The sequence below is a fragment of the Talpa occidentalis genome, unplaced genomic scaffold (assembly GCF_014898055.3).
Source record: "Talpa occidentalis isolate TD23 unplaced genomic scaffold, MPIMG_talOcc4v2.1 talOcc4.8, whole genome shotgun sequence".
Taxonomy (NCBI): Eukaryota; Metazoa; Chordata; class Mammalia; order Eulipotyphla; family Talpidae; genus Talpa; species Talpa occidentalis.
In genome coordinates, this window is record NW_023605194.1 from 95553381 (window position 1) to 95580760 (window position 27380).

Sequence of the window (27380 nt, forward strand, 5' to 3'; positions counted from 1 at the left end):
CATAAAAGTTGGTTCATTTCATTCTTTTTTCCTTGTCGATACATGTAGTAAACAGGTACTTTAAAATAAACCTTATGAAGAGTAGTCTTACTCTGGCCTTTATTGGCGGGGATGGCTTAATAGTACACTTCGGTGACTATTTCTTCTTGTGAAATATTTCGTTTCTGCGCTTCAGGACACACCACCTCCTCCCCTCATGTGCACAAGGCCACGTTCACTGTGATCGTGCGCAGCAAATGCACAGGGTGCCAGCACACTTGCCCAGTGTATTTTACTGAGTTTACATTCAAGTCCATTCAGGCATTCCAACAGGTAAAAAGATATAAACTTCAGGGGAAATCTACTGGAATCACAAGAAGAATGCTCAGAGCTGTTGGGTCATTGGATGAACTTTCATTTTATTGATTCTTAACACTCACTGTATAAGTGTAGCCACGAGTTTGCCACATATGGAAAGTGTATGACACCACAAGATCCACCGCCCCCCCAAAAAATTATTCTTACCTTGAATGGAAAACATTCAAGGTAATAAATAAATAAAACCTTTAAAGATGTTTCCTTAATTTTTTATAATTCCCAACTGTATAGTCTTAGTAACAAAACAAAGATTCTCCTTGGTTGATCACAACACTCATTATTGAGAGGGAAAAATACCATAAACCACTGAAACAGAACTAAATAATTTACTTATAGGTGGTTTTGCTGCATTGCACATTACCACACAAAATTCTAAAGTCTTTTTAAGTTTGGGAAACACATTTGCCTTTTTAGTTTCTTGCTAAGTGATGCAGGCTTCTTATAAGGATAACTATTCTGTGTAAGCCTGAGTTTAAAATGTAAATCTGTGTTAACCTAGAGTTTGCCCACCTGAGCGCACAGGTGTGGACAGTGGTGGGAACTAGTTATCTTGGTCTCCAGGGCAGCCAGGCTGAGCCACAGGCAGTCTTCCCGGTTTAGAAAGTGCTTCCTCAGGTTGGAAAGCGCTGCCTAAAGCCAGCAATTTAGGGGTGAAAATGTGCAAAAGCCACTGGTACAAGTCAATATTTATACTTTTACCGTGATGTCCTTAAATGAATTGCAAAATCTGAGAACATCCTCTGGAGGCTTAAAGAGGGGCAGCACCTGGTGCCAGAACAGGAGCACTGAGCGCAGGCGCGTCCAAGGCTGAACACACAGCGTCTCTGGATGAGGCTTTTCAGACTTCTCCAGCCCAATTTCTTTTGCTCTTTATTACAAGTGTTGAGTTTACTGTCTTTTTGGCCAGGCCTTAGCTGATCTTCATTCTCCTGAGTCAATATCCAGAAGCCCGCTCCTCTCGCCCAGCCTGGCCCTGCATCACTTAAGTGCGTGCCTGGGAGAGACCTCCTGACCACAGACTCTCAGCACAACTTGGTGAGTCCTCCTGAACAGCACTTGTTATACTGTGGGGGGTGTGGGGGCAGACACCTTCCCTGGTTTGTTAGAAAACTGATCTTGAAAATTAGGAGGTAAGTGAAATTCTAGTTCATAAAAAATATCACAAATACTTAAGATTACACTTTTGTCCATTGTTTTGCCCATCTGTTTGTGTCCACAAATGGTAGCGCCCTTTCTGAAAAGGATGCTACCAGATACAGGCAGACTTCGCTTTATTGCACGTTGCTTTATTGCACTTCACGGAGATTGCATTTTTTGCAAAGTGAAAGTTTGTGGCGACCCTGCTTGGAGAGTCTAGTGGGGTCATTTTTCGAACAATGTGTGCTGACTTCATGTCTGTGTTAATTTTGGTGCCTACATTTAGACGTAATACTATTGTACACGTAATAGGTTATAGTATGGTATAACCATAACTGTCCTGTGTACTGAAAATTCAAAAAATGCCCTGACTCTATTGCTATGTAGCTTCACTGCGGTGTCTGGAACCAAACGTGTGGTATTTCTGAGGTGGGCCAGTGTCCTTTCTTCAACTGGGCTACTCACACAGAGGTTGGCAAATGTCCTCTGTGAAGGATCATTTGTAACGTATTATAGCCTCTGGAAGCTACCCATAGCCTCTGCTGAACACTGTTTACCTTTTTTCTTTAACAATCCTTTAAAAATTGAAAACCATTCTCAGCTCAAGGGTCTTCTACATTTTCCTTGTGGGCATGTGTGCCATGCCCTGATCTAAGGAACTCTTTGCAGAGAAACGTGGGTACTCAGCTCTATTACCTATAAGGTTGTTTGGGCCTTGGAACCCTAATTTGGGGATTTCTTGTGGAGAGTGAGGTAGGTCCTTGCAGAGGGATCGTGAGGTCAGGCTTCAAGCAGAAATCCTCTGCATTTGTCTCTATGCCCCAAACAGTGAAGAATGGACCAAACTGGCATCCTGTATTTAAAAAGTGGCTATTTACAGTAGGAAGTCTTAATTAAGGCCTATTCAAATCTGTGCCTATGCTAGCTTATCCTTGCCTTGCCTTTTAATGATAAACCCCCACACTTGAGGCATTTGAACATAATAATCCTACAGATTAAACCCTTATTGCTTCAATAGGCTGGTGGCAGAAAACCTGAAATATAAACTTCCTTTTCACCACTAGTATCACCCAGAGTCTACAGGAAAACCCCATCTAAGGGCTCAAGGAGAAGCAGGCAGCTGACTCTACTTCTTGGGTGTCTAGGACACAGCTAATTTGTGGCTGGGTCTTGATAAGGAGCAGTGTTTACCAGGGACCAAGGAGTTAAATGGCCAAAGATGAAGATTTCAAAAGCTGTATTTTTATAAGAATCTTTGACCCCATCTTCAAAGAAACAAGATTCTGTATCCATTAGATGGGTACACATGGATCCTCCAATTTTCCATATATTTGAGAGAATCCTGCCTCGAAAATTTACTTCAAAATTACCTTTCCAATAATTTTTCTTAGCTAGAATATTCATTATGAAGGGCAGAGTGACAGCATTTGCATCTTTCATAAGTTTGTAATCTTTTAAGTCACCCATAGACAGTACATATCATGTTTTTAAGTAATTAACAGACAAGATAAAATCCAACTTTTCCCCTAAGTTAAATAAGAGCTTTAGAACCAATCTGAGTTCTTTCTCTAATCAAAGATTTTTTAAAAAGCAACTGACGGTTCTCAAAAGACAGACTTGCTAACAATTAGACAAATTTACCTGTTCTGGAGTAAGAAATGGCACACATGCACACACACACACAAAGAACTTCACCGAAAAGAACTATGTATGAGAATTCTCAAGCTTCTAAATTAACATGTGAAAACCAAGCAATCTCTAGTGATCCTTTTAGGTTTTTGTTTCAAATGCCAAACTTGTTTTCTTCAAAATATGAACTTATTCTTATATTAAATTCAGACCCTTTCCTGTCTGGAATTGCCTGTCTAGTTCTCATAACATCTAATCCAGTGAAATTTGAGTTTTTCAAACTCTTCAAACCCTGCTCAACAGTCACTGAAAGGTGGACCACAGAAAATAATTTCCTATGGTCAAGAAAAGGTAATAAGGGGAATTTAGGAAAAAGGAAAATAATGAAACTAAATTCTTACGTGTTTTTAAAAGAATGAACGCTGCATTCCCTCATTCACTGGCATTTTTACTCACACACACACAGCTTTAGTCAATAATTCACATTTTTCAGGTCTCTTCACTATCAATTTTAAAAATAGCTACTCTCTTTTATGTATATTTCTCTATTTTGGACATAGATGGTTTTGATTTTTTAAGCCTACAAAGAAAACAGTGACAGACTGGAATAATAAATAAAAACTCAATAAACATCACCCTCTTTAGATGAGAACTTTCAAGACAGCGAAAAAGCAGATGACAATTTAGTCAATAAGATTTTTGGTTCTGTAAAAGTCTCACTCTTCAGTCCCATCTCCACTGACAGAAACATCTTTGCCATTTTCCTCCAATATCAAAGTGCATCTTCTTAAAATACAACATACCTTAAAGAAAGACCAAAAATCTTAGCAATTTTTGGTTGATATCCTATGCAGCAAAAATCAAGTGATTTTCCCTTTTTCCTGCTCCTCGATTTAAAGCTGTATACAAACTGGCTAAATGCAACACTTGCAGGACAGCAGAATTCACAGACAATGGATTTTGTTTTTGTTTCAAAGACTAAAGAGGGAACGGAAAAATGACACCAGAGGAGAATAAAGAGAACCCCTGAGGCAAAAATGGCTTTTCCTGTAGAAAGTCTCCCTGGAGCTCTCTGCCTGGCTCAGAGGGGGCCCACCATCTTCTGTGCAGGGAGGCCTTCCTCCAGCCAGAGGGCGGCGGCAGAGCCATTCCGGAGAGTCCGCCGGTGGATGCGCCGCAGCCGCAGCAGGTAGAGGAGGATGGAGAGCAGGACCACCAGGATGCAGCCCCAGAACAGGTAGTGATTGTAAACGAAGGAGAAGCCCCGCCAGTGGGCATGGCTGGCTCGGAAGGTCTCCTGCTGGATATCCCTGCCACAAAAAAACAACAAAACCTCTGAGAGAGAAGGGAGCAAAAAACCACCCAGACAAAAAATGTGACTTAACAGTGCAACAGGATGTGGGTCAGAGAAATTCAGAACTGCAAGTTTCACTAGCACATGGAGGCCAACATGGAACCAAAACATGCCTGTGGTCAGTACCCGGGGATGCACAATTTTTGCAGTTACACATACTGTCTGGAGATGCTCAATAAAATGAAGGGGAACTCCCCCTTCCCAAAGTTAACGCATCATTTATCAGTGAACCTGGGTTCTTACACGGGGGTCCACTGAGAGTCAGGTATGTGAACTTAATGGGGAGAAATGGACGTCTTTATTTAAGCAAACTGACTGAAACGCAGTTCCCCTTTGCACATGAATGTGGACAACAAACTGTTATATACTAGCTGCCTCTCTCTGTCCCTACCGAAACGCAGATCTTTGACCTTACATTATGGTGTTCTGCAGATTTCTTAAAAACACCATCCACATAGCACTACACTGAAATCACAGAAAGTACTATCTTGTTATTTAATGTGTTAATGAAGGAAATATAGTACTACACCACATACTGTTTTCTATATTTTGATATTTACTTCAATTAACATAGTTTCCTCTGTAATCCTATATATATTTAGATTATGCATTAAAAACAGTACTTTGAAAAGGGGTTTAAGTCATCAGGGTAAGATCTCTGGAACTAACCCTTGTGCGAGAAACCAGCCCTGCACGTTATGGAACGACAGGCAGGAAAGAGAGTGGGGGCAGTGAGGTAGAGAAGGCACTAACTTCGCCGACAACTGTTTTGCCCACACCAGCACTAACTCCAACACCCCAAACACCCACAAACCACAGCGGCCACAATGCATCATAATTGCAAAAAAGCATTTCGGTTTGAATCATTTACCAAATTCACAGCCATACCTTAAGGGTAAAAAGCGGGTTCTGTAAAGGATCGCTCCGAGGGTCCACTGAACCTCCTTGTCGTAAACTTGCAATGCTGTCTTTAAATTTTTATAGTTGGTGGGAAATGAAAAGCCCCTATGAAACACCTCAAACATCCAGGCAGATTTGAAGCACTGATACCTACAAACATCAAGCCAAACGTGAGTGGGAATAATTGTCAAGATGCCCCTTACACAGAGCCCTCCCCTCTGCCACCAACCTGTGCCTAAAGTCTTCATTAGGCTGCTCTCTGGGAAGCCAAACTGACCCTGGCATTTCTAGTTGACTTAGTTCACTCATACTGTTGTCGACCACACAGAACATCTCACGTGCCAAAACCTATTAGCCCATGAAGCCTGGTCTTGGCATATCTGATGCGTTGCCAGGGCAGATGATCTCTTGGGCACCCCATTATTTAGCCAGTGAGTAAATACTCAGCAAGTTCCAACTTCTTTGGATCTCAGTTTCTTTATCATAAAATGAGAAGGCAGGATGATCCTTTTCAGCTCTGATATTCAATGATTCTAATTATTTATTCAAAGTTTGCTTTTTGCCAAACACTGTTAAGCAAGCAGTAAGATAATAACTAAATAATAAAATTGTTAATGAAAGAGGATTTTTAAAAAAAGCAACAAATAACTATAAAACAAAGCAGAAAACGACAGATGCCACGAGAGAGGGGGATGGAGTCTGGCTGGGTAGACAGAGAGAGTGACTAACAGGACAGCAACTGTTTGGATCTGATATCAGGGCAACATCAACAAGGGGATTCTATGTGGAAGGAACAGCAAAGCTGAGCCCAAACTATGGGATACTATGGGATGTGTCTGGACACCAGTATCTGTTCCATTTGAAAAGAGCCCAGGGCTGATGAGAAGGAACAGTGATTGACGGTGATAAAAAGGCAGGGTGGAGCCAGGAAGTGGCAAGTCAGGGGGCCAATACGCATGCATAATTTCTCATAAATGCCCTGAGCTCAGGCTCCACTACTCACTTTAGCCGGTGGAGGTCAGCGTGAGAGGCATACAACCCTCGGTCAAAGCGTTCCCGCAAGATCGACCACTTTGTTGCACAATAATCCTGAAAGAAATTTCACCCAATATAAATTAGTAAAGGCTTATTAAACAATTTTTTTCATTCTAACAAGGGTTCTCCAAATTCATACTCCTAAGAAGCATATGCTTCCAATTAGGAAGCACCAGCTTACATTTTATATGTATAGCATGAAGGCAAGAATGGACTCAGTACTTATGGACTACGAAAGACAAAACTTTTCTTTGTCTTAAAATTCTGCCAATGTTACTGTTAAAGAGAATTTTACTGCCCACAGCCAGCTCTTCAAAATCACTTAGTTTGTCCCTCCAGGACTGCATGTGACAGGCATATTTTACAAATTGGACGCTATAGCTACATGGTGCAAGATTCTGAGGACAGATTACAAAAAGCTGTGTCTTTTAAGAGAAAGTAAAGGGGTGCACCTTTTCCTGAAGTGCTTGTAACATTAATAGTAACGTTTACTGAGCATGGTGTAAGTGTAAAATTCCGTTCTCTGAATGGAATAATTAACTCTTTTGCAGGGCTACTCTCTTAACCTCTATTTAAAGTGTGAAGAAACTGAGGCTCAGAGAAGAGGGAAAACTTGCCTGAGGCCCGTGGCAGGGAACCCAGAAAGGTCAGGGAACCCAGGAAGTGGTACTCAGGGTGAGAGTGGGACAAAGGTTTCAGGCAGAGGAACAATATGAACAAAACGCAGTGGATGTAGCAAAGATATGAGGGAAATGAAAAGCTGCCAGATGTGACTTCAGTATATAGGGCTGGTGGGAAGGTAATGCTATAGGGTGGGGGTGACATGCTGAGGTAACTGGAATTTTTCCAAAGCAAAAGGTAGCCATTAAAGATTCTAAACAGGGAACAAGTGATTGCCCTTATGTTTCAGACAGAACATTCTGGAAAGTGTGGCGAATGAACAGCAGAGAGGCCATCTGGAAAGCTCCTGCTATATAGTATGGATGACAGACAAGTCTGGACTAGGATGGTGAGAGCAGGATAGAAAGCAGGGAGAGGTCTGAGAAATATTTATGAGATAATAATACACTTGATGACTGATTATATGTAGGTGTCCAGGTAGGGATAAATGCGTGACAGAGAGACATCTATAACTCCTGGGCTTCGGGGCGGGGACTGGATAGTTAGCGATGCTATTAACTGAGACATGTTTAGACCATGAAATCCAGCTGGCACTGGGACTCTAATACACAGCAGCCAACCATAAGCATGGGGGAGACCATCCAGGAACGTGAGGTCAGAGGCCAAAGGTGGAAGTGTGGGTGTGAAAGCGGGAAAACTTTGAAAGAGCCTGAGAAGCTCTCAGAAAGGCAAGAGACAGACTAGGAGTCCTGGCAGCTGAGGGAGTGGAATAATCACATTCTTACACAGTAACAGCAGACAGGAGGTGGGAGGCCACTGAGGACCAGACCAGTTCATGGAGTGGGGGGCAGAAGCAGGCTCACAATGGACTTTTTACTTATGCTCTGTCTATGCCCTCCTCAACCAGGGAAGAGGATTCCCGACGTGTTGAGCTACCACTTTCCATCTTTCACCTCCCCATCATTTGGCCCACTGTTCTCACAGTCTCTAAAAGCATGCAGGAGAAGACGGTTTCCCTGAAGGTCACCTTTGCAGCTTTAGTAAATGCGGCGGCATTGTAGTCTCCCCCCATTCGTAACACATCCTCAGTGCAATAGTAGAATTCAGAAAAGCCATAGAATTCACTGTTCAGGAAGTGAATTGGGGGCTGGTAGACCCCATTGAGGGAAGTCTGTGTCTCGTTTGTCTTATTCATGAAAGGTTGGAGAGTCTCTCGACACAGGTCAAAGTCTCCTGTTCCTCGGAGGTACAGGGTCTGTCCATTTTGCTGAATTTCATCTTTGATGTCCAGGGGTAAGCAGGGGTCCAGGTACGGGGCATCAGGAGTCAGGCCAGTCTGTTTCCCCAGGAGCCTACGGGACAGAGAGTACTTTATTATGAGAGCAACAAAACCGTGTTTCAGAGAAGTAGCTGTTTCTCAAAACATGCCCTGTGGAAACAAGTCCTTCAGGTTCTGTGGGAACACATAATCGTTCCAGGATAATTAAGTTAGGAAAATCGGTACCCAAGTCCTGCTTGGAGATTCATGATACAGACAGGCATCTAGCAGGCTCTTAACCATCTAGTGAACAACTGGTCAGGTTACCCAGCGCCTTCTGTACTGAGACACAGCCTGGCGCTCGGGCCACTGACTGTCTGTGGTTTGTAAGGATATCAGCCTGGTGTCGTTCCCAGTTCCATTTTTACCACAAGTGTTTGTTATTTTAATGCTATATAGATGAAATGTGACAGTGAAAAGAATTAACTGGTCCTGTGAAAACTAGGTTAGGTGTTTTGAAAAATATTATAAAGGCAAGTTGCTAGAAAACTGCTGCCTTGCCTAATCATGTGTTTGATAAAAACCAAGTTAGGGAAAATCTAAAAGGACATAGTATCAGATTGCTCCCCAAATATCTTTAAGTCCTTAATATTTTTTAAAGAAAGTCAAAATGACATCAAGATGAGTGGGGTGTGCATGCCAGAGAAATGGCAATGGAGCCTAAGACAAATCTCTAGCCCAGAGAGCAAAAGATTGGCAAGTGAACACATAAGTTAAGACAAATGCTGAAGGTTTGATTCTATTTTCATGATTCTCTGTTTTAACTGATTTTTAAATTAACTATTGATCCCAAATGTGGTAGTTTCTATTGTACCAGAGGCTCTGAGAAATGCCACAGAAAAGAATGCTTATCTTTGTTTACAGAAATGCATTAGATTTACTTCTCAATAAAATTTCCCAGAATCAAGATCTGTCACCCTACTGTGTACTTACCTTTAAGCTACTGAGAAAGTGAAAAGAGCTTGTAAAAGCTGAAGTTACACTGGTATCTGAACCATGAAATTGCAGGGCCTATATGTGTTTAACATCAGGAGAGGGCATGAATCCAATACTCAGCCATGGGTACTAAGTCAAGTTTGTACTCACTGCTCAATTGACAAGCTGTGTATTCATTCCTAACTTGAAATGTACTTGAATGTAATAAGTTAAGGTATTTAACATTTACACAGTTTAATTAATTAAAAAATAATAATCACTATATGCACAGATTAAAAAAAGCATTGCAAGACTTAATTCATGACAAAAAGTCATGAACAACATTTATAATAATTATAAAAGTCCAAGATTAGTCAAATGTATACCTCATACTGCTGTTTTTAGTTCTCCTATACATTTCAATTAAGAAGAACTAAACTGTTCATTATACAAGTTTCTTGAAATTAAAATTAATTAGTAAAAATTAGGGTTCCAAAAGAAGGTATTTTTGCAGAACTCCGACTCAAATGTCATGAATAAAATATGTTTTAAAAATATAAAAAAATAACTACCAAAATGGGCTATCTACCATTAAAAAACAAACCAGAAACTATGGAACCACCAATCTCTTAACTAACACTATTAATTCATGTTTGGAGCAGATATAGGAAGATGTTTTTATTGTTTTTCACATTCACCTGTATGAATGTGGGATTGAATGGCTATAACTTGGCCTTTCTTAAAGTTCAGGCCTTCACAGGGTTATTAAGAATAAATATCTTTGGTTATTAAGAATAAATATCTTTGGTAATTTTATTCTTAATAACCCAGGCATTCACAGGGTTATTAAGAATAAAATTACCAAAGATATTTACTATCATTTATCTCTATGAATTAGGATTTTTCCTTCTCAAAATTGTTTCCCCTCTATGAATTAAGATTTTCCCCTCCATAACAAACAAAACATAGGAATCAATAGGATATCTTACATAACTCCAGATTTCAGAATTTTTATTCATAGCTTGTTCTTTTTTTTTTTTTTTAAGATTTATTAATTTATTATACAAGCACTAGGTACAGTCAGAAGTGCGGGAGGGTGAGAGAATTCACCAGAGCCAGAGAGGGGAACAGAACAGGCAGACTGACGAAATACACTGCTAAGGGGAGCAGCGGGCGGCAGGAAAGGTCTGTGCACCATGTGGGACCCTTGCCGGTGGCCAGGGATCGAACTGGTGCTGCAGAGGCTGCGGGCAGCGGACAGCTTTGCAACCCAGCGCTCAATCTCTGCGTCACCAGGGGAGGCCCTTATAGCTTGTTCTTATGGACTAATTTCAAATAATTGCTCTATACTCAAACTGAAAAAATAATTGAAAACAGATAAAATGGTGCTTTTGTGTCCTATATTTTCAATACCAGAATCCTTCATAAACTTTTATTTAAAAGATTCATTGCTAAAAAGTTTTAAAATGACCAGCTTTAGCTTCTAGATCACTTCTTTCTCTCATGTTATGGTTCTCTCATGTTATGGTTCTCACCAAATAACTGCATGGGCTAATGTTCTATAATGTTGCCAGAACATCATAATTCAATATTATCTTCAATAGCCAGAGCATATACTTACTGCAGGCTTCTGGACATGTACTGTGTGGCCCAGGCACTTGAGTTTCCCAAGGACTCTGCCATCTAGAATAGCACTGCCCAGGGCTCAATTCTATTTGAATAACCTGACAGCGACATTTCTAATCCAACGGGTGAGGTGTGGCTCTGTGGGATGGAGGACTGAAGGCAGGACCTGATGTCCTTTTACTTCTCCCAGCTCAGCTGGTAGGGGAATAAAAAGCTAATAGTGCTGACCTCTTTTGATGACTAAGGCCTCCTCCCTACTTTGCCTGGATATATTCTTCCCAAACAGAGACCTAGTTTGAAAGCGATCACTGAGTAGTGGAAGGTCATTTACCTGTTCTTCTGAACTGTGTTGGCAAATAATCTGTCTTCATATCTCTGTCGAGCAGCATTGCCACCAAACCCCAGAAATGTAGCCACATAGACTCGGTACACATGCTCAGTTTGGTGAACATCACATCCCAAGTTAAATTCAGCTAACAAGTTCTTAGCTACCTCCTCCTGCAGACATAAGGATAATAAACTTTAGTATTTTTAACAACACCAAAAAAAGTATCTAAAAAGACTTTCATGTAAGAGAAGCAAATATTTCTGCTTCTGCATTTCCCAAGGATCTTTCTACACATACTTCTAATCCCATATGACAATTCTGACTTAAAAAATTTCATGTGTGCTGAACATTTTTTGATATTGTTATGACATTTTGAAAAATGAGTTAGCAATATTAGCTCATATCCCCTGACCTAGTAAATCTATTTATGGAACCCTAAGCTTTGGAAATAATCCTAAACACAGAGAAGTCTCTATACACAAAGAAGTCCTTTGCAATTCAGTGATTAAAAACAAAACAAAACAGATGTCATCTAAATACACACTACCAATGCAGCATGTAATTATGGTAATCAATAGTTTGTTGAGAAACAAGGTTATGCACAGTTAAATAAGGATACAGAATCATAACAACAAGATTATAACAACTGGATTAAAGAAAAAAGTCTTAGGGGAAAAAGAATGAAAGAAATACATGCTAACAATGAATTTCTGGGATGATGCATCATGAGAAATTCTTAATCTTGATTTTCCAGTATTTTTTCCAAAGTTCTTCATATGTACTTTTAAACTTTATCTTGAGGGGGAAAACTTGACATTTTACCAAGAGTGTAACATTTTCTAGAGGCATGTCTAGCATGGGAAGTAGAGAAAACCTCCAGTAGGAAAACTTAAGTTTATTTCAAATATTATTTCTTTACTTTAGAAAAGTATCGTTCTAAGGCGCTCAGTAAATATATCAATGACATTCACTGAGCACACACACTAGGTGCCCAGTCGTGCCTTAGATATGCCACATTAGAGGTACTTGCATTCACATTTACAGGTAAGAAACCACAACAAAGAAGGCAAGTGACCTGTGTAAGGTCACACAACCAGTGAGGACAGGATGAGGGTGCAGTCTAGGCTTGTTGAGCTGTATTTATTAGCCACCACACTAAGCTGCACACTACCTTCTAAGGGAAAGTGAGGGAAACCAAGTTTAGGTATTAATCCACAGCTATATGAGAAGAGTAATAAAGACGTGTAGCCATTCAAGAATATACCTGGTAACCCTTCTGGTGATTTCTATGCAAGGCTGCCCAGTCCACAAGGAAACTACAGGCAGTGAATGAGAGCAATGAAGGGGATGAAGAGAAATGAGAGTAACTCTTGAGTTAAGAAATGTGGAAGTAACAGATACAAATCTCAGTTCTGTCCGGAAATGTGAAAAGTTGCCTGAGTCATTTAAAAAAAAAAAGTATTTTCCCAATTATATCTTAAGAAATATGACATTATTATATTAAGTTTTATAATACCTGTTGAGAAAAGAAGTGATTGAAGAGAAAATAAAAACTCAAGGATGCGACTGACATATATACCAAAGAAAAACTCTAAGTAAGTTCATAAAACAAACCAGCTGACTTCAATGAACAAACACAAATCAGTTAGCGGAGGCTGCCTCGCTTTCCTCCTGTCTCTTCTCTCCTGGGTTGAGAAGGTGGTACCTCAGCAAGCACAGTAAAGATGGGTTCAGACTCAGAAAACAAAACAAAAATGGATGGAGACATGTTAAATGAAAACCAAATCAAACAGAAGGAATTTGTACAGATAATAACCTGCTGTGAGGAGGCAAAGCTTACAGTTTTGGGGACTTCATATGCTATCTGAGTCGACACGCCTCCCATGTCGAGAATACCAGCTGTTCTCTTGCGGAGGATGGCTTCGCTGCTCTGACTACCAGGAATGTTAACTTCCACAATGGCCTCATCATCTGGAAAGAACAAGAAACATCCACTGGAACAGAACAAATTCAGAGAACCGGGATCTTCTGAAGAGACATCCTGTTTTCAGGGTATGTTTCCTGCACTGTCTAGGAAGCCCCCCTGCTCCTCACAATTAAATCAAGCTCCTCCTGTGACAGCAGCTCCTCTTGCTCTACTCCTACACACAGAGCCATGTTATGAAACTTGGTTCCCTTTTTATCCTTTGAATTAAATTTAAAAAGCCATCATTTCCAGTGAGACACATGATACTTACCATCTTCAATATGCTCAAATCGTCCAAGGACAAAATTAATGCCAATCCAAGCATACACACCTGCAGACATTTCACGGGGTGAAGACAAAGAAGAACAGTTTAAAAAATATTTTGTGTAATTCTTATGAATGCAGTCTGTGCAAATATCCCATTTATTTAGCTCCCTGACAACCTGTGAAAATATCTGAAATAACACATTTTTACTGATAAATCTCTTCCTAGTGGTTTCCCAAGCTTTTCAACTTTAAAATGTAGTTTCATATCATTTAGATAGACTGAAAATATAATTCCCTAGGTGTTAATTTTCCTTTGAAATTTGTAAGTTGTTTTGAAACCCTGAGTTTTTTTTTTTAACTTTTTGTGAAACTAAACTTATCAACTCCAAGGCTTTGAGGACAAGTTAACTTTCCCTCTTTTCCTTTGCCTCTCACTTTCATCAGGTCTCATTCTGTGTTTACAACATTTTTCATGCCCAGTCTATCCGTTGTTGTTACCATTGTAGTTTAAGCTATTCGAGACAGAGGCAGTAATGGTCCATGGGATTAATCTGCCCCAACTCTCCCACTCTATCCTCTACTACTAGAGTCACCTACATGACAAAGTCAAGACCTGTCTAACTTTAAATTTTACCACCATCTTTCAAAAGGTCCATAAACCAATCAAACTAAAATATTTTTGTTCCTCCGTCCATAGTAATCCTTTCTGATGTTCTGCTTGGAGCATGCTTCCTCCAAGATCCTACCAGGCTCTCGCATGTTATAACTACTCCTGAAGCACAGTTCAAATGTCACTTTCTTCAGCAAGCCTCTAGCTGGAAAAAAAATTATCTCCCTCTTTCGAATTCCCATGATACTTTATCTTCCTAAAATTTTACCTTACACTGAATACTTCATTGTTCTGTAAACAGTTCAATGGCAATATCTGAATTTTACCCAATTTTGTATTCTGTACAGTGTCCTTTACAGAGGAGGCATTTTCTGAAATGATAGATGATCTTGAAATAAATGTTTTTTGGTTTCCATTTCTAGCAAGCTCTTCCTCAATAATTTTATTGTCATTTTGTTCTCAAGTAGAATCATTGTTGTGAAAACAGAACTAATATTTTCTCAGTCTATCAAAGTCAAGAATTCTCCCTTCCTAGCAAGTAAATCAGTAGAAAGCTCCAACAACTCAATGATGATCAAAATTCCAGAAAGCTATATAACCTGGGCAAGGAACACAAACTTTTTCTATCAAAATGAATTTAGCTAAATGTGTGCAAAATGTGGTGAAGACAAACTAAGCTGTTTCTTATCGGGTTGCTTTTGGATAATAAGGAATTTTACCATTGAAAGGTTCTATCTCAAGAAAATGGTTTCCTAAATTTTAAGACATTCAGAACAACTCAATTAAGTATATACTAGGGAAAATAGTGAGGATTTAAAGAAATAGCTTCTCAAATTTCAAGCTGAAGACCAATATACCAACCTTCCTGCTTTCCTGAAATTACTTCGGCATGAGAGTCCGAGAACAGAAAGTCAAAGTGCACGGGGATGTCAGTCAGCAGATCTTCCAGGATGGCTTTCTGCTGACTGGAAGACGATGCAAAGATATGCAATCAAAATACATGAAATTTTTGAAAAAAAGAAAAAACAAACATGGCTCTTTATGAAATAGTTAATTTGAAAACCAAAGTAATTCATTGGAAAGACTTTTGTTTAGGAAAGAATTTTTAGGAATTGTATAAATTATGATTCTCAGATGTAAAACTGTCACTGCAAGTGCTCCTTCAACTAATTTCTTAAATGATCACTTTATAATTTAATATTTACAGTCATAAACAAATATGTTAAAAGATATTTGATGAATACTGGCAAAAGGAATAGTTCTGGAAGGATTTCAGATTTTGAGAAGGAAATTTTAATGTCCTCCTATAGATGATGATGAAAAAGGAGGGGGAAGGAAAATAAAACACTAGGCCACCACCATCATAACCACCCTGACCAGCACCAGCAGCCCTCACGGCCTGACCTGCCCACCCTCACGTGGAGGATCACCTTTCGGGAAGGATTCTCATTCCAGCTGTGCAGAGAATGTAGAGAGGAGTCTCTTTGTGTTTTGCCCGTGGCACGTGCTCTGCAGCAAAGTTCAAGAGCGGGGAAATGTAATCACTGACTTTCTCTGGAGAGGTAGCAAATTCAGAAATGCCTAGAGAAACAGGATACTTCCATTAACAAATGGATATTTAGGCTAATGAGTTATGCTGCTTCAGTGTGGCTGGGGGAAATTCAAGCTACACACTATATTCTCAATAGTTTTCCCCTACCCTTCTGGCAACTCCTTCCACAATGCCTCTTCCTTAAATGATGGTGTTACTAGGTGTTCAAATCTATGCTCTCTTCTTCTCAGTCATGAAAACCAGACCTAACTGAGCATCTACTATGTGTCAGACATGTGAGATCAGCTGCACGTGTGCCTCCTGGCCCTGTAGAAACATGCTCCCACTTAACCCTGGCAAGCTCACTCACTCCCGTGGCCACCATCACCACCTATATATCTCAGTTCTCCAAATCTTATCACCAGTCACTCTTCCCTAACGTCCACATCAATATGTGGTTGACTGTCCACTAGACATGCCCATGTGCTTGTCCTCACAACACTCCAAAACTCAACACATGCAAATCTAAACTCAACTTTCACTACAGACCTGCTCTTGCTGCTTGTAACCTACCTCAGTGTTGACTACAATGACCATCACTGGCCTCCCAGATCCCTGGGGAAAAATCCCTTTCCTGCCTCCAACATGCACTCTGGGTTTCACTAAGGGCTTCCTCTTGTTTCCCCTCACCTGTTACACCTCTCATCTCTTCTGGATAGCACGACCCTCTACCAGCCCACTACAGTATATCTCACTTTTCAGCCTTGGCGGCAATTCCTCCACCAGTCTCTATGCAAAAAGTGTCTCTTACTGGCTTAACATCCTTTTGTGGGTTGCCACTGCCCTCCAGATAAGGCTACGCTCTAGAATAGCATAGCGTCCTTTGTTCTCATCCACCCTCTCTTTCCACTTTCCTTCCATTCAACTTCAGCTATACTGAAAGTAACTTCTATAATGCATCTTACTCTGGCCTCAGGGCCCCCTGTACCTCTACTGGAAAAAACCTTTGTCTACCTCATGACCTACTCCCTGCCTTTTTCACCTGGCTAACCCCTTCTTACCCACTGAGCTACTTCCTCTGTGGCAATCTTCCCTAATGGGACCCTGAAGTTGGGCTCTCATTACTTTCTGTGCACACCCCAAGCTCTAGTTGTATCTCATCACTCTCTACTGAAACAACCTATTTACTTGCCTATCTCATTGCAAATGGAAGTTTCTTGAGGGTACAAATTGTATCTTGTTCAAATTATATAATGCCTGCCAAATAGTAGGTGCCCTATAAATATTTATTGAATGAGCATGTAAGTAAACGATTTCCAGCTGTCATTAAGCCTATAATATCAGTTTTGCAACAGTGCTATACATGGGAGCCAATGCTTCAGGACAGAGAGTATCTAGAATGGTTCTTGGGTTTCCATTTCACACATTTAGTATAGAGTCTCAGAGAAGCATGTCCAGCCTGGTTTTAATGAGAATCTATTTATTTAATAGCCCAGGATGATGCTGTAGTTATCCCTTTGTTCTCAAAGGACAACTTCAAGGCAAGAAAATTTTCATCTTATTCTATGAGAGCAGTTTAATTACTGGTGGAACCTGGTTTGTGAAGCTAGATGAAATGCAATGTACTATAGTTTTATTTTCTAGTCTCCTGGTGAAATTTTTATTTGATCAATATGACTTTAACTCTGAAAATATTTCTAGGTTAGGGTTATATAAAAATTTCAGGGCTAGGAAAACAGAAAAATAAATATCCTTCCCTAAGGTTTAGAGTAAAAACAATAATCATTTATGGAAATATACTCTGATATCAAAATAATATTTGTAAGAGACTCAGACTAAATTCCTTACTTTAACCTAAAAAATGAGGTGGAGATTTTTTAATTTTCTGAGCAATTTGCTCATGCCCAGCTACCCAAACACAAAAGAACAATCAGCTTATTAAAGGTTTGCCTGAAGGAGGAAGTGGAGCCTAAATCACTCAATAAAAAATGAGTAAGATCCAAGGGGTCTTCCGTCTGTGTAGTTAGGAACTGTTCTATGAAGGCAGGTATTTTACCATGTTAAAAGCAAATTAAATCCTTTTCATTTGTATCTTTGAAATCAGAGAAAATATGGTATGATTATTTTTTGTCACATTCACTAAGGTTTTAAATAACAAATTTCCTGGAATATTTGGATTTATTTAATATTTTACTATTTAACACATCAGCAAGATGAAATAAAATGCTGAATGTCTATTAAGGGCCATTTTAAGTCAGTGATTATCAATGATCAAGATGTAAAATGCTTATTTCATGATTCTCCAGAAACCCTCCCTTTCCAGTGCTCTGATAGAAGGGAGCTGCCACAGAAATGGTGATGACACATGAAAAAGCTGAGAACAACTCATTAAATTGGGGAAGGCAACTAACTCTCAATATCGTGTAACACACTGACTTAGAAGTTGTGGTATCTCTAAAAACCACAACTCTTCTAAGTTTTATGGTTACTCTCATTAAATAATCTAGATTATAAATATATTTGGGAGCAAATTTTTCTAAAGACAAGCATACACAAATGTATTGGAATAAGAATTCTATGAATTACCTGAAATGACTTTGCCATTAAAGACAGAAATCAAAGGCACCAAATAGAAAAAAGCCCCTCCCTATTAACATCAACTAATAGACATTTGAGTAGCCACCACAAGTAAGGCAATATGGTAAATGCTTCAGGAGACTTAAGCACTTGTTTCTTGGATATTCTATGAAGGTGTTAGTCTCCTATGCCAGATGGATAGAAGAAGGAAAAGAAAGTAAAATGAGGACACCTGCTGAGCTTTGATGGCTGTGGGGACAGAAAGATATCACAGAGGATGAAAGACAGAACCTGGCTACCAATCAGACATTTATCATTTACATACCAGGTTTTATTTTCATAACCACTGGCTTTCGGTTTCTATCCCTCATTTGTCTGATATCTAAAAGATCGTGAGGATTGCCATTATGCCTTGGCCAGCAATAGACGAATATTCGAGACCCGCTGCTACCACAGTCCACCACAATGCCGTAGTTCACGTTGGGGTTATTAGTGTCTGTAGCTTCAATGTCAGTAACTCGTGCCAGGTACCTTGTTTAGGAAAACAAACACACACTTCTATTTAGACAGAGAATACCATCCTAAACCTAATGGAGCAAATGTAATAAAGAAGTACCAAGTCAGTGATTTCTAGGCTGTGTGGTAGCACTGCTAGAACACTTAACAACTTAACAACTGCCAAATGATTAGTGTAGAGAACAAAAGTCTTACTAGTAATAAAGATAATCTAAATCAGATACACACTCACTATCCCTTTATAGAAGTTCAAATAAGTTCTGAAATGCAAAGCTCTCTTTCCAGACAATCAATATTAAAAAATCATATTGAAAGATATTACAGCCGTTAAGTTTAATTATTCCAGGGCCTATTATGATGTGGATTTGTAGTTAAAGATTAATCAGTTTCAAACAGTTTAATTTTCATGTCATGCTGCATTCAGTACAGAATCTGGTTCTTCTGTCTACATGCTCCTTAAATTCCAACCCCAAAAGTCTTCAGTTCGGAAATGAAGGCATATGGCATCCCATCTAAGTTAAAATAAATGTTTTTATTCTTTACCTTTGAAATTTCTTGTCTCTGGATAGCCTCCCATACTTATTTCGGATTATGACCACAGAGAAGTATAAGAGTGAAGCAGCAGCAGCCAGAATGCTAATAACAATAATCTGGCGTAAATTGGTATTCAGAATTCGAGGGCACCCCACTGGAGAGATGCTAAAATGCCAGGAAGCAGGAAAAAGACAGGAGATTCCAATCCTGAAATTTCAAAAAAAAAAAATAAATAAATAAATCAGGTTTCAAAACAATCTGTTCCAAAGAGGTACCCTGCTTTGTTCCACAAAAAAAAAAAAAAAAAAAAAGGAATTAGAGATACCTTATAATAGTAAATTCAGTAAGATAAATATACAAATTCATAATGAAATGAGGTTTAATTTTAAGAATGGCAAAACCAAAAGAAAATTTAGTGCATAGAAATGGTTGTTACGAGGTGGACATACAAAGGGGTCTGCGCATTCTAGTGGCCAAAACCTGTCCATCAAATTAAAAACATAAAAATATCTCAGAAGGAATACAGTTTTTTTTTTTTTTTTTAAAGTATTTATGTATTTATTTATACAAGCACTGGGTACAGTCAGAAGCGCGGGAGGGTGAGAGAATTCACCAGAGCCAGAGCGGGGAGCAGAGCAGGCAGAAGGACCGAAGTACACTGCTGAGGGGAGCAGCGGGCGGCAGGAGAGGTCTGCGCGCCATGCGGGACCCTCCTCTGGTGGCCGGGGAGCAGGTGGGGATCGAACCGGCGCTGCAGAGGCTGCGGGCAGCTTCGCAACCCAGCGCTCAACCGCTGCGCCACTGGGGAGGCCCAGGAATACAGTTTTTTAACATTGAATTCCCAGTCAAATTTCTCTCCCATGACTGTGAGAAAATGGGAGAAGACAGTATCTGTAACAACCTCCCCACAACAAAGTCAGTAAATGAGTTTTGTTACATCCTATGTTTTTAGAAATATTCCTGAGACACTGGAAATAAACACTTTTCTTCTCAGTTCCTGGCAGAAACAAGAGATTAAAGAAAACCTTTAGGATAAATTTTATAGTAAATTTCTATTCTCTTCCGTTAAAAGAATACTACATGTACTGAAGTCTCTCACAGGGTGAGGAGGATCCCGCTCACCCAATGGAATTTTCCAGTTCAGGTTCCCAGTCCCTATGGAGGCTCTTGGGCTACTCCATGGAGTTTATCACCCCCTGCCCACACTTCCAAATGGCTATTCTCAAGATTCCAACAAATACGCCCTTAATGGTGAACTTCATTAACCCTTCTAGAACCCACTGGACATTTTCTTTTTGTGACAGGAGCCCTGGAAAGACAAAGGAAAAATAAAAGTATCCTCCAACTTCCAACACTTTCCATTTTCAATTTAGATTTTTCTTTTCCTCAAGATCTGTTTCTATGGCACCAAAATCTCAGGTTTTACAGTATTAGTGACTGGGCAACATCACTCACCTCCCCATCCTGACGGGTCAGAGGTCAGACAATGTTTTGGGAGTCAGACCTCACACACCATCACAGAAACAATAGGTTCCTTCCGGAGTTAGAGTCCTCCTGTTCCACGAAGAGAGAAAAATCTCAAAAATGGTACAATCAAAGAAACATTTATTTATTTATTTATTTATTTATTCTATACAAGAACTGAGGTACAGGCCAGATGCATGGGAGGGTGAGAGGATTCACCAGAGAAAGAGTGGGGAACAGAACAGGTAGACTGATGAAATACTCTGCTGAGTGGAGCAGCGGGTGAGACAAGAGAGGTCTGCTTGCCATGTGGGTTGCTCCGAGGCTGTCCAGGATCAAATCCGCACTGCAGAGGCTGCGGACAGCTTCACAGCGCTGCACTGAACCGCCTGCACTGAACCGCCTGTGCCACCAAGGAGGCCCCCAACATTTATGTTTTTAACCAAGTGCATGTTTAACTCAACCACACACAATCGGGTATGTGATCCTTGCACTGAAGCTGTTGGAAGAGTTTATTTTGAGCAACACACTTAGTTTCATGCTGTGAGATAAAGGCCTAAATCAAAGAGAGGACGATAGTCGAGCACTATTTAGCTAATGCTGTCTACCTAAAATTGTCTCAGTGACCCAAAAATTCCAGGTCACCAAATAGATCTTAACTACCTTATGGGCAGAATGGTTAACTGAGCGAGAATCTGAAATATTCTTTCATCTGATGATCATCTATTAGATCTCTCTTCTATGTACCATGCACCCTGCAAGATTCGGTGTTCCTAATTAGTGCTGTCAGCAGGCCCTTGAGTAATAGCCTCTTATATTTAATAGTTGGTGAGGGAAACAAAATCAATTCCCAGTTGGGGCCACTGTGTGTGGAGTGTGCAGGCTCCCCCTTTGGGTGGGTTTTCTCTGGGTGCACCAGTCTCCCCCCACATCTTACAGAGGTGCAAGTTAGTTTACCTGGCCTGCCTAACTGATCCCAGTGGGAGTGAGTGTAGGTATGAGTGAGCCATGACGGATGGAAGGGCATCTCCCTGGTTCCAAGGCCTCTGCTGCACCTTCTGCTTGGAAATAATCGGTATGGCTCACAGTCTGCTCCCTTCAGTTCTGTGCTCAATGTCACCTCCTCAGGGAGGCTTTCTTTTGATGCCCCTTAAAAATTGCAAGCTCTCTCCTCTTCCCATCTCACATCCTTGATTTATTTTTTTCCCTTAGCAATTTCTTATTTATGTAACACTTACATTGTGTTTATCATATACCAGCCCCTGTTTATATGCTTTGCAAATATTAATATATTCCTCCTAACAATCTATAAGGTTGATAATATTTGTATAATATTTTACAGAGGAGGCAGAGAAGCTAAGTAACTTGCCTGTGGTCACACAGCTAATACAATGTGATTATAAATAAAAGAGCTAGACTCAGGCATGAGAATCCATGCTTTTATCCTTGTCCTCGTGTGTGTGTGTGTGTGTGTTTCACATTTCTCTTGCTCAAGTGTCTTCTCTAGAATGCTAGTTCTATGAGGATGAAATTTGCCTGCTTGATTGACTGCAGCATTCTCAGCAGTGTAGACCATAGGAAAGTGCCTGGCAAGAAGTCAAGTTTGAGTTCTGAGACCAAAATGGTTCAAAACAGTTATTTTTCCAAAACAAACAGGAATCGTGATGCCTCCCAAGTTTCTCTCTCACTTGTGAAAAAGCCCTAAGGAGGTCCCTAGTGACCCAGTCTGTTTACGGTGGTGGCCACCTATTACTGTGGCTAAAATAATTATGATTAAAATTTCAGCTCCGAGCTGCACTTGCTAGTCACATTTTGAGTGCTCAAAGGCCCAATGTAATTTCTGCACTAGGCAGCATTGATCTAGTTCCTGTCTCTCTTACCTGTCTCATCACTGTACAGACCTCTACAGAGGTACCCTGTGCTCCAGCACACTAAACAGGCTGGAGTCACTGAAGGGCCTGCATTCCCCTGCTCTCTGAAAGACTCTCTCTCCCGGCCACCTGCTGGCATTCCTGGACACAAGTGTGTCTCTCTGGACACAAGTCAAGCATGATTCCTCTGTGGGGAAGTCTTTAACCCTTACACCCCCAGAGCATTTGCACATTACAGCAGTGGTGAGGGCACCATACTTGTGGTTGCCTTTCTCATCACATGGCAAACCCCTCAGTGGTAGGTGTACCCTCTTATTCTGTTTTCCCAGAGACCAGCGCCAGTCACACAACCATTGTTTGCCTCATGGAATGGGAGACACAGATGAATCAGATATGGACTCAACGCTTTAGGGATTTACAGTGCAGTAGTGAGGCTAAATCTCACACCTACACACACACATTCATACACACAAAGTTATGGGTAAAAAATAGTAATGATGGTTATCTGACAAAAGGAAAAAAATGCTTTAATTAGTTCAGGTTTTAATGCAGTGTCCATATTGTACCACATACCCCACTTTAGGACAATATTTGTGCTTTAAAAGTTTAGACAAAAAGCAAAAAAAAAATTATCTAGTTGTTTAAATGATCGTTGATAATCACTGACTTAAAAGTGGCCCAAAGAGCTTAATAGACATTCAGCATTTTATTTCATCTTGTTAATGTGTTAAATAGTAAAATATTAAATAAATCCAAATACTCCAAGAAATTTGTCATTCAAAACCCTAGCGAATGTGACAAAAATAGTTTATTTTTATAAAGTGGCTACATTTAAGTATTTAAATACGGTGAGATTACATCACACCTTTTACTAGAATTCCAATGGCTCAAATATTTAAATGTTAAAAACGGCCATTAAGGGGCGCAGCGGTTGAGCGCTGGGTTGAGAAGCTGCCTGCAGCCTCCACGGCGCCGGTTCGATACCTGGATGCTCCCCGGCCACCGGAGGAGGGTCCCACATGGCGCGCAGACCTCTCCTGCCGCCCGCTGCTCCCCTCAGCAGTGTACTTTGGTCCTTCTGCCTGTTCTGCTCCCCGCTCTGGCTCTGGTGAATTCTCTCACCCTCCCGCGCTTCTGACTGTACCCAGTGCTTGTATGAATAAATAAATAAATAAATATTTAAAAAAAAAAAAAAAAAAAAAAAACGGCCATTAAAATGTAAGAGGAAAATGTAGGTAAATACTATCTGTGGGCTGGGGAACAACAAGGATGGGGTAAGGTGTTTCTACAAATTAACACCAAAGTCTCAAACCATAAATTAAAAAAAAGGATGTCTACATGAAGTCTACACAAGAATTTAAAATTTCTGAAATGTTCCTTCTTAAATACAAAAGGTTTGGGAAAATTACTTGTAATACGCATGACAAAGGGACAAAGTATCTCTTACATACAAAAAATTCTTGTATATAAATAAGAGAAACATGAGCTGACAAATGAGCAAGAATAACTGGAAAGCATCAAATTAACAAAATAAATACAAAAACCGATAAAATATAACTTCATTAATATTCAGAGAAATATAAATAAAAACCAAAGAGTTCACCACCATGAGCTGAGCCAAAAGCATAGCCTGACTATAATTCACGAACAGGGGTGGGGGAAGGTGGTGAATGCTGCTGGTGAGCCTCTAGTATGTACTGGTCAGTACTAGGAGCATTTAGATAATATATGAAAATTTTAAAAGTGCTTACTCATTGCTTTATCTATTAAAGAAATTGATCTTTGGGAACTAATAGGGTAAATTCACTAAAATATATATAAAGATGTATATGATAAATTGTAAGAGTTCAGAGAAGAGCACAGAAGACTAGTTATTAGAGAAAGATTCCTGGAGATGGGAGGCAGACTTGGGAAAGGGGAGGAGAAAAGAGCACATTTCCCAGGAGAAGATGAACTGCTGGAATGATGGCGGCATATTTAGGGAGCTATCTGATCTGGTGTTCGTCTTAGAACATTTTTTCCTTTTCTTTTCTTTTTTTTTTTTTTAAAGATTTATTTATTTATTCATTCATTCATTCATTTTTTTTTATTCATTTATTTAATTATACAAGCACTGGGTACAGTCAGAAGCGCGGGAGGGTGAGAGAATTCTCCAGAGCCAGAGCGGGGGAGCAGAGCAGGCAGAAGGACCGAAGTACACTGCTGAGGGGAGCAGCGGGCGGCAGGAGAGGTCTGCACACCATGTGGGACCCTCCTCCGGTGGCCAGGGAGCAGCTGGGGATCGAACCGGCGCTGCAGAGGCTGCGGGCAACTTCGCAACCCAGCGCTCAACCGCTGCGCCACCGGGGAGGCCCCAGAACATTTTTTTTCTTTTTTTGAGATATGTAAGGATTTCAAAAAAGAGGACAGGTACTTTTGTAACATAAAATTATATTTAAAGTTGGACAAAAAATAATACAGCTATTAAATTTCTGAAATAATTACTTTTATTTAGGACAACAGTGTAATTTGATCTTAAAATGTACTTCAGTTGTACTTGCAGCTAAGAATCTTGGCACAAGAGCATAGGGAGGCAAACTCAGCAATACTATATAAAAGTGTCAGGTTTTAAAAAGAACTAAATTGTGGTAGACCTATCACTGGGGAGATGCATTAACTAATGCTATCGCAGCTATTGAGGCCCTCCCAAGCTGCACTTTCTTTACAGGAGTAAAGCCCATCTGATTTGATTACCTGTCAATGTCTTTGTCAGTTTCTCCCTGACAGTCCTAAGGCAGACAGAGAAAATGCAAATTAACCACCTCTTACTGTTCCTTTGTGAAACTCTGGTCCCCGTTTCAAAAGATCTTTTTCTAGTCACACTTTTCCTGCATCACCTATTAGTTTCCCAGATCTGTGGTTCTTACTTTCAAGTTCTGGTGCACATCCAAGCTTACTGATGCTTTTAGCATTAACTCAGTCTAAATTTGGGGTGACAGTCTTCACACCAACTAAAACCACCTTCCAAATTCTCCAGGTCTAAAAGGGGTATCATGATTGACTGGGACTACTTGGTTCGTAACTGTGATTCTCGTTTCTCAGTGACATAGCATTCATCAGGTCCTGTCCATTCTTCCTTGAAGAGTCTACAGAACTAAACAGTTCACACATCTAAGATGACTATAGCAGACATTATTGCTACGTCAAGGCAGATCTCTTGGTGGGTCACTCACCTCTGCTTTCACTGTGAGTGCCACTCTTTGGAAACACCTCTTTGTAAACACTGCTTTCAAAATACAAAAACAAATGATAACTCAAGAACTTTCTGGAGACATGGGTCAACAATAGCTGGTCCCATTTTATCTCCACAGTCCCAGATAACATTTCTCTGCACTAGTGAGCTGGGTCTTTTTCTTCTCTCCTACCCATTTTCATTCTTGTCTCTTGCCTCTGGCATTTACTAAGGTCATTTTTCCTAACTAATGTGTCTGTTCTCAGAATTCCACTTTCAAGGTACAGATCATCAATGTTTTTATCTGTCAAGATTCAACTTGCTATAGTTTCTAATGTTCTTTTTATTCACTTGCAGCTTTAAAAAATGAACATGCTAAGTAAATATGTAGATCAATCTTAGATCAATCTCATTTTTGATTTTTCTTCCAGTATGCACAGTGGTTGGTATAATGCCTTCCTTGTAGGGTTAGAAAAATGCAAACCATAGTTAATTAACAAAATGCTAGGGATAAATTAATGTTAAAATAACCACAGAAACAAATTATGTGCACATATTAATATTCATTTCATAATTCTGCTAAATAAGCAAGAGATAATTAACAAACCTGATACAAAGAAAAGATAATATCAAATATCAGATAACAAAAAATATGACTCTTTTAGGTCTCTCCAAGGTGTTTTCACGACACGATGCAGAACACAGTAAAGACTGTGAAATTAAACTAGGGATTTGAGGCTCTAATTCATTACTCTTTAATAACCTCTAGTTTTTCTTCTGGCATGGAAGTTCCTAAATTATAAAGCACTTCTTTGCTAGTGACAAATGTTTTCTGGAAATGCTGTGCAGCAGTGTCCGTCTTACTGAGGTCTTGAGACTGCTGTAGGTTCTGGGACTAGTCTGGGAAATGTGAGAACTGTCTCTTCAAAAGGAATCCACACATCATTCAAGTTTGAGAAACACGGCTCTCACCATCACTTCATCGCCAACTTAGCTCCTTTCTTTCTTTTTTTTTTTTTGCAAGGAGAGATCCAAAGCATGCAACTTAAATTCAAACAAAATAATGATGCCGAACATGTCCCTGTCCTGAGAAGGGGACAGACACGAGACACGGGGTCCTCGGCGCAGCACCCCTTCCCCAGGGCCAGGTCCCCCCCCTCCCCCCACCGCCCATCTCACCCACCGGCCGGCGAGAACCAAACTGCCCGCAGCGCGCGAGGGAGACTCCAGCGCGGTCACCGGAGCGAGCGCGACAGCAGGTTTCTCCTGCCAGGGGGTGGGGACAGCACCTGCCACCCGGGGTCACCGGGGCCGACGGCGGGGGCGCCCGGATGTGGCCGCGCGGCCCGGCCGGCGGGGGCAGCACCGACGCGGGCAAGACCCGCCGTAGGAGCGGGAGGGCCCCGGGGGCCCAGCGGCTCGTCCGCGTCCTCGCCGCCCCGCCGTGCCCCCCCCCCCCGCTCCCACGGTCCCCGTCAGGGCCGGTTGCTTCGGCCGCCCTCCCTCCCGTGATCCGCGCCGCGAGGCAGCCTCACCTGCTCGGCGACTCCCGATTCAGCGGCCGGGGCTCCCGGGAGCCGGGAGCGAGCGCATCACCGGCACCGCGGCGGGGC

The 27380-nt window shown here is 40.7% G+C and overlaps 1 protein-coding gene across 3 annotated transcripts; it reads right to left on the bottom strand.

Annotated features, from left to right (window-relative positions):
• ENTPD4 (ectonucleoside triphosphate diphosphohydrolase 4) lies at positions 1-27380 on the bottom strand. 3 transcript variants are annotated; one of them, XM_037496101.2, is made up of 13 exons: positions 27303-27380; positions 20677-20775; positions 19231-19428; positions 18497-18702; positions 15494-15644; positions 14925-15028; positions 13458-13517; positions 13061-13191; positions 11224-11390; positions 8061-8385; positions 6381-6466; positions 5366-5527; positions 1-4433 (listed from the first exon to the last, which is right to left on the bottom strand). In XM_037496101.2, the coding sequence occupies exons 2-13, from the start codon at positions 20682-20684 to the stop codon at positions 4205-4207; spliced, it is 1827 nt and encodes a 608-aa protein (XP_037351998.1). In that variant the 5' UTR covers positions 20685-20775; positions 27303-27380; the 3' UTR covers positions 1-4204. The 3 variants fall into 3 exon arrangements, with proteins under 3 accessions (XP_037351998.1, XP_037351995.1, XP_037351996.1); XM_037496098.2 differs by having other exon boundaries at positions 13037-13191; XM_037496099.2 differs by lacking the exon at positions 27303-27380 and adding an exon at positions 25290-25324 and having other exon boundaries at positions 13037-13191.